Below are 12,836 nucleotides of genomic sequence, written 5' to 3'. Positions count from 1 at the left end.
TCTCTGTGGGCACGCGCACCATTGCCCCAGTCCTAGGCCTTCAGCTGGGTTTTATAAAACCTTTTCACTTTAGGCCTCCATCGCCATGTGAAAAAAAGGTTCAATCAATCAATCAATTTCAACTTCTCGCAGGAAAAAAAAAGATCTCGCAAAGTTGGAATTGATCGATTGAACTTTTTAGTCCCACCCAATCTGCCGTTACCACCCAATGGGCCATACCCGCCCAATTGGCCACACCCACCCAATTGGCCACACCCACCCAATGGGCCATGTCCACCTGGCACCTGACGATACGTAAGTGGGTTTTGGGTTGCAGTTTGGGCACTTGGTCTCTAAAAGGTTCACCATCACTGATCTAGAGCATTTCCTGAATTTATTATTGTAATTAATTGATGGCCTATATAGCTTCTATAGTGAATTGTCAGCTTGTAGTGGGGACCAGTTATCGTCTGTCTTGAATAAGCCACCCTTGCTCTGGAATCTTCTAGGATCACCTGCTATAATGAGTTTCCCATAGTGATGCTATTAAAGATGGGTAAAAACTTCAGTTGATTAAAACAAAAACTGAATTAAGTTACTGTAATTGAATATAGTACGCTCCGATTATTTGATTATATATCTCACTAGTTTTGAAAAACGATCAGTTTCTGAGTATAAAAACTGAGGATTCTTCCTTTTAAAGTTCTACCTGGGCTTAGAAGCCCACCCTGGTAATACTGGTTATAAAAATTTTATAACAAGGATGTAATTGTTGTTCTAAGCAGACTTTTCCATGCAGAATTCAAAAATGAAATCAATATTTTTTCTCATCAGGCTTAGTTTCCTTGTGGCTACAACAAATTAATCAATGTTAATATATATATTTCTTGATCCTCTCTTCTTCCTGTAATATTCTCCTTTTGTGTACATTAAACAAATATAATTCTTAATATTTTCAGTACAAATCAAGTTGGACATAAACCTTTTTTAGTATTTATGCATATAATAATATCAACATATAACATGTTTTAATGAGCTTATTTCCATTGTATTTATAAAAAAATTATATGTCCTGTTTTCAAGATGCTTATTGAAGCTTAATTTCCCTTCAGTATTCAAACCATTCTTATCAGTCATAGTTTTCTCAAAATTCATTACCTTTAAAATCCAAACTTTTCATTTAAATAGATCCTCTCAATGTTTTAACATTTCATATATTCTAAAAGTATTATACTACTTATATATCTTATTCCTCTTACTCTGTGTGTGTGTGTGTGTGTGTGTGTGTGTAATATTCAAACAAATGCTTAATCATATAATATTCCACCTGATAAGTTAAATCAGGTCTCTTGACTCCAGCTTTGATCTTCTTCTTTTGCCAAGTCGCTTTCCAGATCAGTAAATTTAGCTTGCCAGTTTGTATTTTTGTAAATGTTATTGGGGACAAAAAAGACAAAGCAAGTAAGGTATCCAGTTTTTGCCTCCCACGTTTTGATGATTCATCTGATAGTCCTTTAATCCATTTTATTTGTTCTTCTTTTTTATCCTCAAATTTGTTTTGAAGTCCTGGAGGATAAGGCATCTTTTTTGTCTTTATTTTAGTAAGGTTTTGCAGATTTCTTTGTACTAAATTGTAGTTTTCTTCATTTGTAGCTTTTCTATTTAAGTCACTTTCATTTAATTTATATTCTGTTATCTGATTTGTTTGTTCATTCTTTGTTGTCATTTTTGAATGTCATTTAGTTGTAGGTTTAAGTTAGAGATATGTTCGTTTATATTGTCAAACTGATTTCTAATCTCATCATGGTTTGAAACAATTATTGTTTGAATCTGTCGCAGCATTGTGTGTATTTTCTCCTGGAATGTATTTGTGTTGTCTTGAGTCATTGTTCCTGTAGATCTTTGAAGCTCCAACTGGGTTCTTCAGGAAGAGGTGTTAGGTATGGTTTTATATTATTTTTAGATAGGTATATAATATCCATTTGATTTCTCCTCTCTAAGTAGTTTTCCATTGGTGTCATAGTCTTTTTAATTAGTTTTAGCAAGCCAATCCATCTTAAAATCCCAACAGCCAAACCTTATGTAGTTCTTGTCTTTATATAATAGTTTTATATTCCAGTACATTTCCAATTTTCAATGCACCACTGAAAACAATATTTTGTGGCAGTTTTATTTTCAGGGGTCTTATAATTATCAGCCAGCCAGGATTCAGTTCAAAGTATTTGACCATCTAAAAGTTTTCCAGTAATTTCTCATTTAGAAGATTAGCCAAAGACCAAATTTTTTAAATTGTGAGCTTAGATCAAGAATGTGCTCATTTATATCATCAAAATTATTTTTAATCTCATCATGATTTGAAACATTGTCATTTGAATTAGTTGCAACATAGCATGCATTTCCTTCTGGAAGATATTTGTCTTGTCTCGAAGTATTACTCCTACAGGTCTCTGATGTTCCAGACTGGGGACTTTGGAAAAGAATATTGAGTGTGGTTTCCTACCACTTTTAGTATGCAACCTCCATTTTCATCAAACCAATTAGTCTTACATTCCAAACACCAAAGTCTTATATAATCCTTATCTTTATGTATGGCCTTTATAGTCCAATGTGTTTTCAATTGTCAGTCCACCACTAACAGCAATATTTTATAATGGTTCTTCTGCTCAGGGATCCTACAATTATCAACCAGCCAAAGTTGCAGTTCAAAGTGTTCAACCTCTTAAAAACTATCCAGTAGTTTCCCCTCTATAAGAATAGCCAAAAAGTCAAGGTTTTTTTTCCTGCAAACAATTCTTGAACTTAAAGATCACAGCTCAGTAAGTGTTTGTAATCCAAAAAGTTCAGCAGTTTTTATTGTAATTGTAATTTATTGTAATTGTAATCTCATTCTGCAATAGATAGCCCAGTGTATTTTCTTTCCTCTGCTCCCAGCTGTTCTCTATTTAGCTAAGAGTCACTGAGGATCAAAGGAACAAATTGTTCTCTGTTTCTAGGCATCTTGCCAATTTCTGAGCCAAGACAGCTCTAGTTCTATACTCTAATCCATGATTAGATGTCAGTAACTATTTATTTTCCAACTTTTAAAATGAAAAATTATTTTCTAGTAATTTCATCAATATTCTTTCAAATGGAAAATCTGAACAATTTCCATAATGTTCAGTTTCATCCAGATTGCAGATTTATATTAATTCATTTCAATGTATTTCTGTCTCCCATAAAAATTAAATCGCTGCTTCCATCTATGAAGGGGTGGGGTTATAATCCCCTTCCTTCTCACTTTTGGAGGATTTTTTGCTTCTTGGGGATCTTTTCCAGGAAATCAGTCTCAAAATAGAGAAGAGAAGATCAATATTGTCACCCAGTTCCAAACACGTTGTTCACAGTTGTTCTTAGTTAGTGCTTTTGGAGTTCAGATGCTGGTAGGTTGGGCTAGTCACCGGACTACAGCTAGCCTTTCTCCTGTCGGTTTAGAGGGTTTCCCACAGATCAAATAGATTGAGCGCCATCTTTCTTTGATCGAAAGGGGGGGATCTCCTTCGTTGGCTCTCTGGGGCGACTTTAAACCCATTTAGGGTCCCCTAGCAGGACGAAACCAGCTGTAGGGTACGGAGCCCTGCAATCCCTCGGCTGTATTGCTATGACGCAAAACCGGAACTCTCATTTTACTCAGTTTAACTAGGTCTATTATAATACTATTTTTTAACTAGAGAAACATGCTTGTAACAAACATTGAGCAAAATCTAGTTATCATTGTTCAATGTAAATAACCTCAAGACAAAAGAAGTAGACATGATAGCTAGCTCATTATGCAGGTTGAATCATGTTTGCACATGAGTCCTATCTCTGCTTGAAAAGCAGTTCCTGTTTTAGATCAGAGTATGAAGTTTAAGTCTATATTTCCTGTATTCCATTAAATATTAGTTTAATTTTTATACTGTAGCGTTATGTTTACATAGATTATCTACATAATGCTATCCTGCCATAAAACTGTTCAAATCATCCTGATACTTTTTGCTATGCATGTGGTGAGCTAACTGTTAAAACTCAGAAGTGAAACTACATCCCACCTGTCAAAAATGCTATGAAATTTATTTTGGTTGTAAAGTGGCTGATTGAGATAAGAATTGGGCCCACACAATTACTGTGTGACATGTTAGATTTCTAACAAGATAGTTAAATGCTATAAGCCATTTGCCTTTCTTATCTTTTGGGGGGAGCCAAAAGACCATTCATTAGATTGTAATTTCTGCCTAACAAGTGCAACGGGAATCACTCTAAAAGTAAACACATTGTAAAATACTCTGATTTACCATGTGCAATGAGATCAATCCTACACAGTAAGCAGTTGCCTGTACTACATCCTCCAGATGTTTAGTGCAATTAATCTACTGATATTGATAATGCATACAAGGGCACATAAGGGAAAATATTAATTCAAAAATTCAACATTTCAAGTCAGCCGCATTTGTTGACCCAAAGGGATTTTAACGATCTTGTGTGATTTGAGCTTGTCAAAGAAGCAGGAGTAGGTTCAAGAGTAAAGGAATATAATCTTCTCGGTTATGATATGAAATGTTTTTTTTCCATGATGAATTTAACAAGAACATGGACCAGTGTTTTGTAAAGACGTTTGTTCAGTTATGTGTTCTTGGTCATGAACACAGTGTAAATAAGTGGCATTTGTTCAGTATCTCCACAAAAGTTAGTTCATGAAAAAAGATATTCTTCATAATTTTATTTATTTTAATATCAAATTTAGAGATTGCCCATCTCACCTGCAGAGCAACTGGAATAATGGAAATAAATTACTGACAGGTAATGTTGTATGACCGGTAAATGATAGGTAAAGGCAGTGCCAATGCTGCTAAGGAGAAAGAATTGTATCAGAACATGAGCCTACTTTTGGGAAAGCTATTAGAATATGGCCTTTCATATATCATTTTAAAACTAACCCTAGACTACCAAAATTTTGAAATGCACTGGAAGTTCCTTAAGTAGGAAAGATTCTCTATTTTCTCATTTTTCCTCCCAAACTATCCCCACAGAAGGTAATCGTACAGTGGGAAAATACCTAAAAAGGACTCTTGATATGACATGTGGTAAAAGTAGACTGTTCCCCAAATCTTCCCTATATAAGCTCTGACTAGCTTTGTTCAGAAGTTGCTCATTTTCCAGATAATGCAAACATAATTCCTCACTGTTAGGGTAGAGGGGTGAGGGAGAGGTAAGGTAAGTGTGGTTTGGTCATAAAATACAAGCAGCTACTCTAAGTATACCCTCTGAAGCATACTAATGGTTCAGACACAAAGGACTCTTTCTTGCAGATGAAAAGCTTATTATAAAGAGAAGAGCAGCTTTGTCCCAGAAGCCTTCTATGTCCCTGAAATAGACACATTTTTACCATCACCAATCTGCTTTTCCACCAGCAAGTTCTTTTGAATTTCTGGTTCAGCATACATCAGAGTATTTGACTTCTGAGTAATTAGCAAGCACCATGGAGTCTGGCAGAAACCCACCTTTGTCCTATTCATCTATTTCACTTGCAGTAGAATAAATTCATAGCTCTGGACTTGTTCTACCCTACAAGTGTCTGCCCTGCAGTGTGCCTGTCAGAGCAGTGTAACTATTAATGCTAACAAGGTTGCAACAAGACTCATGTTGTTGGAGGATCATCTTCATTATCACCTCCCCCTTTAAAGGAATTGTTTTCATCCATCCACCCATGTTGTTCTTCTGCAATGAATACTCCTCTCCTCCCACCAAACTGGCTTTAGCTGAAATCCATAAATACTGTAAATGTAAATGTTTTTACTGACCTCTCTCTAAAGTCAGAGGAGCATTTGGTCCAACCAACATAGCTACAGCTCCAGCTCCACCTGTTGGTCTTGCATTTCCAGTTGCATACACAGCAATATCACCACAAACTACCAAGGCGTAGCGTCCTGGCATGACAAGAGCATCACCAAAATATCAACACTGATGAAGAGATAAATAAATAGATAAATTCTACCTAATTTTCTTCATAAAATGGGCTGAAGTTCTTTTGTAGCTTCAGTTCCTGTTCCAGTAGCTGTTATCTATTCAAGAACATATTTACCTAAGCCAACGCTTTTGAATAGTACTGACTTTAAGATGTGTTCAGCTCTGGGATTCTGGGAATTGAAGTCCACCCATCTTAACTTTGCTGAAACATTGGCCTAAACAAAAAAAGAGAGGCCCCTACCAGGGGTGTCAAACTGGCGGTCAGTGGGCCAGATGCGTCACGCACAGGCCACACCCACCGCAGCTCCACAAAGGCAAAAAATGTTGTGATACATCATGATACATCACATGATGCGATCAAGTTTGACACCCATGCCCTACACCAAGGACCTCCGTTTTGACATCAAAGAGCCAATAGAAGTACAGAAAAGGTAAGCAAAAAATTACCAGACAGATGAAACACAGAGATGATTGAATTCAGTTTACATATGGTGAGAATTAAGATTTCATGAATGGATACACAGTAGAGAGGTTTGAAAGGAAGGATCTAGATCAAAAATACATGTGATAATATGTTAGGGTTTCCCCCTCCCCTAAAAATTGTCCTTTCAGCTGAAAGATGTGGCAGTGGAAGTTGCAGCCTGATTTGGGAAACCTGGGTAGGGAAGGAATACTTTTCAACCATTCCCTGTTGGTGAAAACAGCTATGGGGGAAATCACAACAGCACTATCAGTCATAAAACTCATAACAAGGGTAGATATAGCTTGCATAGCTAAATTTTGTGCTTTAAAAAAAAGACCTCGAGGGGCATCCCCAAACTCAATATTATGATGGCACAGAATGACATTTTCTGAAATTGTGGCTCCTTTAGCAAACAGTAGCCATTTCCTACCAGTAGTAATATTCATGACAGCCTTGTGGAAGGAAGCAGCCACAACCTTTATTGCCCTTTCTTTAGCTGCTGTCCAATAGTCCCCTCAATGAACTCTGGGTAGAGGCCAAGTGTCTAAGCAAGGACAAAATGACTATTTTAAAGTCACTGGGGAGTCCCAAACCTCCCCAGCCTACTCTCTGAACTTTATCATAGCAGTGGTAGAACTATTCTTCCCAAGTTGGTTGAAATGGAGTTGAATTTTCCAAGGGCCACAGAATTAACATCTCAGAGACTAAAGTGTGGGCTTTTATTTAATGGTCTACACTACTTTTGGTAAGCAGTCAGGCAGATTCTAAGCAGGCAAAGCTCTAGAACCGAAGGGCAGAACTTATTATATCATGATTCAAAGATTAATGGAAAACTACTAATGTGCACTTTTGAAATCTGGAAATCTGCACTGCAATTTTGAAATAAGAAAGGAGCTTCTATGCAGAACCTTCTCGGCAAGAATAATTGTACTGCAACTGAGAAAAGTAGGATTTAATTACCTACACATTTCCTATTTTTAAGGGGGTGATCAAGTGTCTCAAAATCTAATCCATAACATGTTTATTCAAAGGTCAGACTCAGGAAACTCTATGGGATTTCCTTTTGGGGGCTGTAGGCTAGACTAACAGCTAAAGTATAGGAAACTCAGGATATATTGAAGCCTCTATATTTTCTCCCAATAATAGCATTGGGGTCATCCCACATTGGTGGTTCTGTTAATGGGCAGCATTAGTTCATTAGTTAGTGGACAACATTAGGACTGCTTCCTTGTTTGCTGACATAATAGCACAGGACAGTGACACGAGGAATGCATCCCATACTGTAATCTCTTAATTGCTCTATTTTATTTTGTCCAGAGTGAGCTCTGCTTCTTTGCAGAAGTAGCTGAGAGGGGATCTTCACGTACTTTCTGCTTTTTTACATCATTCTTGCTCTTGGGACACGGTCAATGATTACAAATGGCCTGTCATCACGCACTTTTGCCTCTTCTTTGCAATTTTTTTCTTTGCTATCCTAGAATTTGTGCATGGACTTTGAATCGGCTATTTTTCAAAAGCTCAAGGGGAGCGGGGAATAATGGAAGGTATATCTGATGACTCCCATACCTCTTCCTCTTCTTTCTCTACAACGAAAGTACTACAGCTAATTCTTCGCAACCCCAGGGTCATTTTCTGTCTCTGTCAGTCCCAGACATAATATATATTAACAAACTGTTTGGACAAAAAAAATAGCATTGTTTCTGGATAAAATTAAATCATTAATGCAATGTAAGGAAGAACTGAAAAGTTCAGAAAACTAGGCTGAATGGAAATAGGATAGAACTGAGAGTAAGAAAAACCCTAGAAAAAAACAGAACTGTATTTTGAAGCTTGGTAGATTAAGAGTTGATAATAGATTAAATGAAAAAGGAAAATCAGAAAACTGGAGAATATTAGAAACATTAAAGCAAAGTTGCTTCTGTAGCAAGAGACCTTGTGTCTCCAGCATTATTTTGTTATTGCTATGCAGTAATGACTTATATGTTGAGAAAATTCTGAAAGTATTCCACTTTCTATCTGCTGCTAAAAGGGTATATGTTGTGACTACATTATGCTGAATACCGTATATAGTGTTAGTAGCTAACAGCTTAGTAGAATCAAAGGATCAGCTTCCTTACCTCTGAAATTTAACCAATTAAACAATTTGAATAGTTACTTTTTTTCAGAATGTGCACTTAAGGCACATTAGCTATACCACTGTTTTTTTTTAACCTCAGTGGCTTTAAGGTGGGTGGACTCCAATTCCCAGATTTGTAGGAGTTGGAGTCCACCTATCTTAAAGTTGCTGAAGTTAAGAAAACTTAGATTCTCCAGCTAAAAGAACTGAACTCAGTCTGCCAACACTTACCATCCCAGGAGCTGGATTCCACCCAATCAGCAGAGTTGAATAGAGAAGCTGTACCTCCATAGCAGGCATTGGTTGTGTCAATGCCCTCAATGTCTGTGTTCCCTGAATCCTGAAAGAGCTGCATCAGAACAGTTTTAACAGCTTTGGATTTGTCAATAATAGTTTCTGTTCCAACTTCCAGGCGGCCGATAGAATCCCAGGAGAGATTGTTTCTTTGTACCAGATTCTGTACCACAGTCAGGCACAAGGAATTGATGTCTTCGTGTGCAGCACAGAAACCCATCTGCTTCTGGCCTAGGCCTATGGTGTATTTCCCTGATTCTACCTCATCGTATTTCTCTAACTCACTTTGTTCTACATATTGGAATGGGAAATATACTTCCAGAGCAAGGATACCCACATCCTTAGGCCATGGAGAATTTGTCTGGAGTGGTTGTATAGAATCTGTGGAGAAACTGCAAAACAAGTAGAGAGGAAAGGTTTTTCACAATACACATTTAGATATAATTCTGGCTTCTACACTATTAGGAGGAATACCTTACAAAACAAACATGTTTCAGGCTGATGTAGGTAAGGACCTTGCTCGTCTTATGAATATCCCACAAGTAAATAACAAGGACAGGTATATTTATACTCAGGGAAAAGGAATATTCACAATCTCTTGTTAGCTAGGTAATTTTTTTTAAAATCCCATTTATATCCCGCCCTTCTCTGAAGACTCAGGGCGGCTTACAATCTAAAGCACAAATCAATGTGCTTAGCAATAGCCTTCATTCTATGTATATGCCTGCTTATTAGGGCTTTCAGCCCCCCCCCCCCAAGCGGCATTATTACTAAGTCAGCTTTATTGCCCCTAACAATCTGGGTCCTCATTTTACCTACCTCGGAAGGATGGAAGGCTGAGTCAACCTTGAGCCTGGTGGGACTCGAACCTGCACTAATTGCAGGCAGCTGGTGTTACTTAAGGAGGCATTAGCCTACTGCTCCACCAAGGCTACTATAATTAAACCCCATTGTGTAAACAGCTGTTGCTCCACGTTTAGGCATTACCATACAATCTGAGAAGCAACTTACTGCAGCGCTTATTTTGTCACTCCATCTGCAATATCCCCTGTGAAGCTTTGGAAAAGTGAAGTACCTTACAATCAACAATGACACAAAAGTGCTTGGAGCTGCAGTGGCAGCCTTCAGATAAGACTACTGCTGCATTCAAATAAATAAATGTGGAAATTCCTAGTGCTAAGAGAGGGCTCATTCAATGATAGATATATTGCAGGCACCCCCAATTCTGTGAGATCTGTATCAACAAATTTGATTTGTATAAACAAATAAAAGAAGGTCCTATTAATGGTAGTGATGATTTGCTTCTATGCTCGAGTTCCAACGAATTTTGTTTCAATTTTTCTGCCACTGAAGAAAATTAGGTAAGTCTCTACCAAAATACGTTTTGATATTCACCCTGATATTCAGGTGCTGCCTTTTCAGATAGGCTCTTGAAATGGCCTCCTTTTATTTTCTACAGTTATGTTTTCTTTCTCTTAAAAAGGGCTTTGAGAACTGGTGAGAACTAGTTCTATAATTTCTGTTTTGTTATACTGTCACTGACTGTATTGTGGCAGTACTTTACAGATTTTACTTTATAGATTTTACTTTTTTGCAAACTTGTATTAAGAGAAAAATAGAAACATTTACTTTAAATACGGATGAACAAATGAGATATTTGAATAGTATCTAAGTTTTTCTTTGCCCTTTAGCATTTGGGTGAACTGCGGAATTAAGGCTTTTACTGTGTTGTGATCTACAGCATCTTAAAAACACATGCATTCCAATAGCCCAGAGGATACTCACTCATCCTAACCCTGACATATTGTTATCAAGAGGTTAATGTTTAATACAAAGACCTTTGATTACATTTGCAGAAGATCAACATTGCTGGACAGCACTAGGGGTCAGGTCCAAAGGGTAAGTATGTGGATGTATTACTTAAGTTATTGTCCCTTAGAATATTTTATTTATTTTATTATATTTATATACTGCCCTTTCCCGAAGGACTCAGGGCGGTTTACAGGGTGATTAAAACAAAAAATACAAAAGTTAAAAACAGATTTAAAAAAATTATATCCGTCCCTGAACAAATAAAACCCCAGTTAAAATTAAAAATAAAATTTAAAAAAGAGTATTCTAAAAATCCAGTCTCCTTGTTTTTATTCTGATTTTTTCTTCCTATTGTCATAGAGATACAGCTAGTCCTCCGCTTACCACCACAACCGTGCCCAAAATGTCTATTGTTAAGCAAGGCAGTTGTTAAGTGAGATTTGCCCCATTTACCACCTTTCTTGCCACAGTTGTTAAATGAATCACTGCCACTGATAAGTTAGTAACCTGGTTGTTAAATGAATCTGGCTTCCCATTGACTTTGCTTGTCAGAAGGTTGCAACAAGTATGAACCAGTTGCCAAACACCTGAATTTTGATCACAGAATCACGGGGATGCTTCAAAGGTCATAACTGTGAAAAATAGTCATAAATCACTTTTTTCCAGTGCCGTTGTAAGTTTGAATGGTCACTAAATGAACTGCTGTAAGTCAAAGACTACCTGTAATGCTAATTTTAATTTGGATTACTTTATTATAAATATAAAATTAGCTTTAGAAAAAAAGTGGATATCAAAGTAAATAATAGCGTTTTCCTATTTAAAGGAATAAGGTCTGCATCAATATGCTATTTAGCGTGGGGAGAATTTTGAATCCCAATTTTGGATCTTGCATTGACATTTGTCTTTTCGGTTTAATATTTCATTGATGAAAAATATTATGTGAGACCATTGGAACTGTCTTCTTGAGATCTGAAAAATGGAGTATCAAAATGTTTGCTTAGTAGGAGACTTCAATGCAATAGTGGATGGGACATTAGAGTATAAAAGTAGCAAAACAGGAAAAAGTGGAAGAAAAAGATTACCTAAGACTTGCTATTCAAAAAACTACATAATTTGGAAAAGTTTTTCTCACACATGCATTCTCATGGATCAGAATCTCTGGGTTCCTTTAAATGATATAAGCCATTGTTCTTGTAGGGTTCAGATATACACATTCACAAATGATCTTTCACAAACAGAAGAAATGCTAAGACATAGCGAAAGTTATATCAAGATTAAAGGCAAGACAGAAGATGAAAGTTGAAAATGCTTGTGTATGCTTTTCATAGAGAAAAGAGTTTTAAGAGGCTTTTTACAGATTTGTAGCTGGTGATCCTAATATTTTAAAACACCCTGACTTCTATTATTCCAATACTCATTATGATTAAGGCAGAATTTTCTTATCCAATTTTCTAGGTAGATCACCATTGGAAAAGTTTGCGTAAAAGTAAAACCCTAATTACAGAGCTTGAAGATGTCAACATTTTTAGTGCTATTTTTTCTTCACTTACCTGTTCTGCTTTGTTACTGCTGAAAAAGTGAGAGGCCAAAGTGGTTTCTGCAATGTTCGTTTCATCTGAAAGCAACATAGCTGCTTCGTATGTCTGAAAAGCCGGAACATTTTCCAGTTTGGTTAAACAATCCAACTAAGCTTTGAACTGCCACCCCAGCTTTTTTAAAGACACCCCAAGGGTACTACAGAGCTCTGGTAAGCCCCTCCCTGCTCTTATCATGGCAGCCAATAGTATACTCAGTACAAGTAACAGTACACAAGTTGATCTAACTAGGCTTTTGCAATTTTTTGTAGCATCAACTTTCAGTCCCAAGGTTTTCTAAAGAGCTGGCCACCTTTAATCAAGGTGTCTTCCCGTTTTGTCCTGACTAGAATCTAAATCTAAAACTTTCCATCCATGAATGTTGGGTTGTTTTGGACCCCTTCCTCTTCCATATGAGTTCTAACTAGTTGTAATGTGTTAAGTCTGTATTTTCCTGCTGCCCTGTAAAGCAAACAGCACCCAGAGGTAGGATTTAGTCTGGAAAATGGTTACTTCCTCATTGCCAAAAGTGGCTTGAACTAATAAACAAACAAAAAATTTCCCACGTTTAGTATTTAGGAGTTAATATAACTTTGGCTTTCATATATGCATACAT

At 36.8% G+C, this 12,836-nt stretch overlaps 1 protein-coding gene across 1 annotated transcript in view; it reads right to left on the bottom strand.

Annotated features, from left to right (window-relative positions):
* HMGCS2 (3-hydroxy-3-methylglutaryl-CoA synthase 2) overlaps positions 1 to 12,326 on the bottom strand; it is a 29,980-nt gene extending 17,654 nt beyond the window's left edge. The window contains exons 1-3 of the mRNA XM_083357553.1: positions 12,197 to 12,326; positions 8,772 to 9,226; positions 5,796 to 5,921 (exon numbers count right to left, since the gene is read on the bottom strand). Of these exons, the coding sequence (XP_083213679.1) occupies positions 5,796 to 5,921; positions 8,772 to 9,226; positions 12,197 to 12,306 (691 nt within the window). The 5' untranslated portion in view covers positions 12,307 to 12,326. The remainder of the gene's footprint in view (positions 1 to 5,795; positions 5,922 to 8,771; positions 9,227 to 12,196) is intronic.
* Between the last annotated feature and the right edge of the window lie 510 nt (positions 12,327 to 12,836).

The sequence above is a fragment of the Vipera ursinii genome (genome assembly GCF_947247035.1).
Source record: "Vipera ursinii genome assembly, chromosome: 3".
Classification (NCBI taxonomy): Eukaryota; Metazoa; Chordata; class Lepidosauria; order Squamata; family Viperidae; genus Vipera; species Vipera ursinii.
Note: the sequence above shows the minus strand (reverse complement) of the source record. Positions and strands in the feature narration are given on the sequence as shown.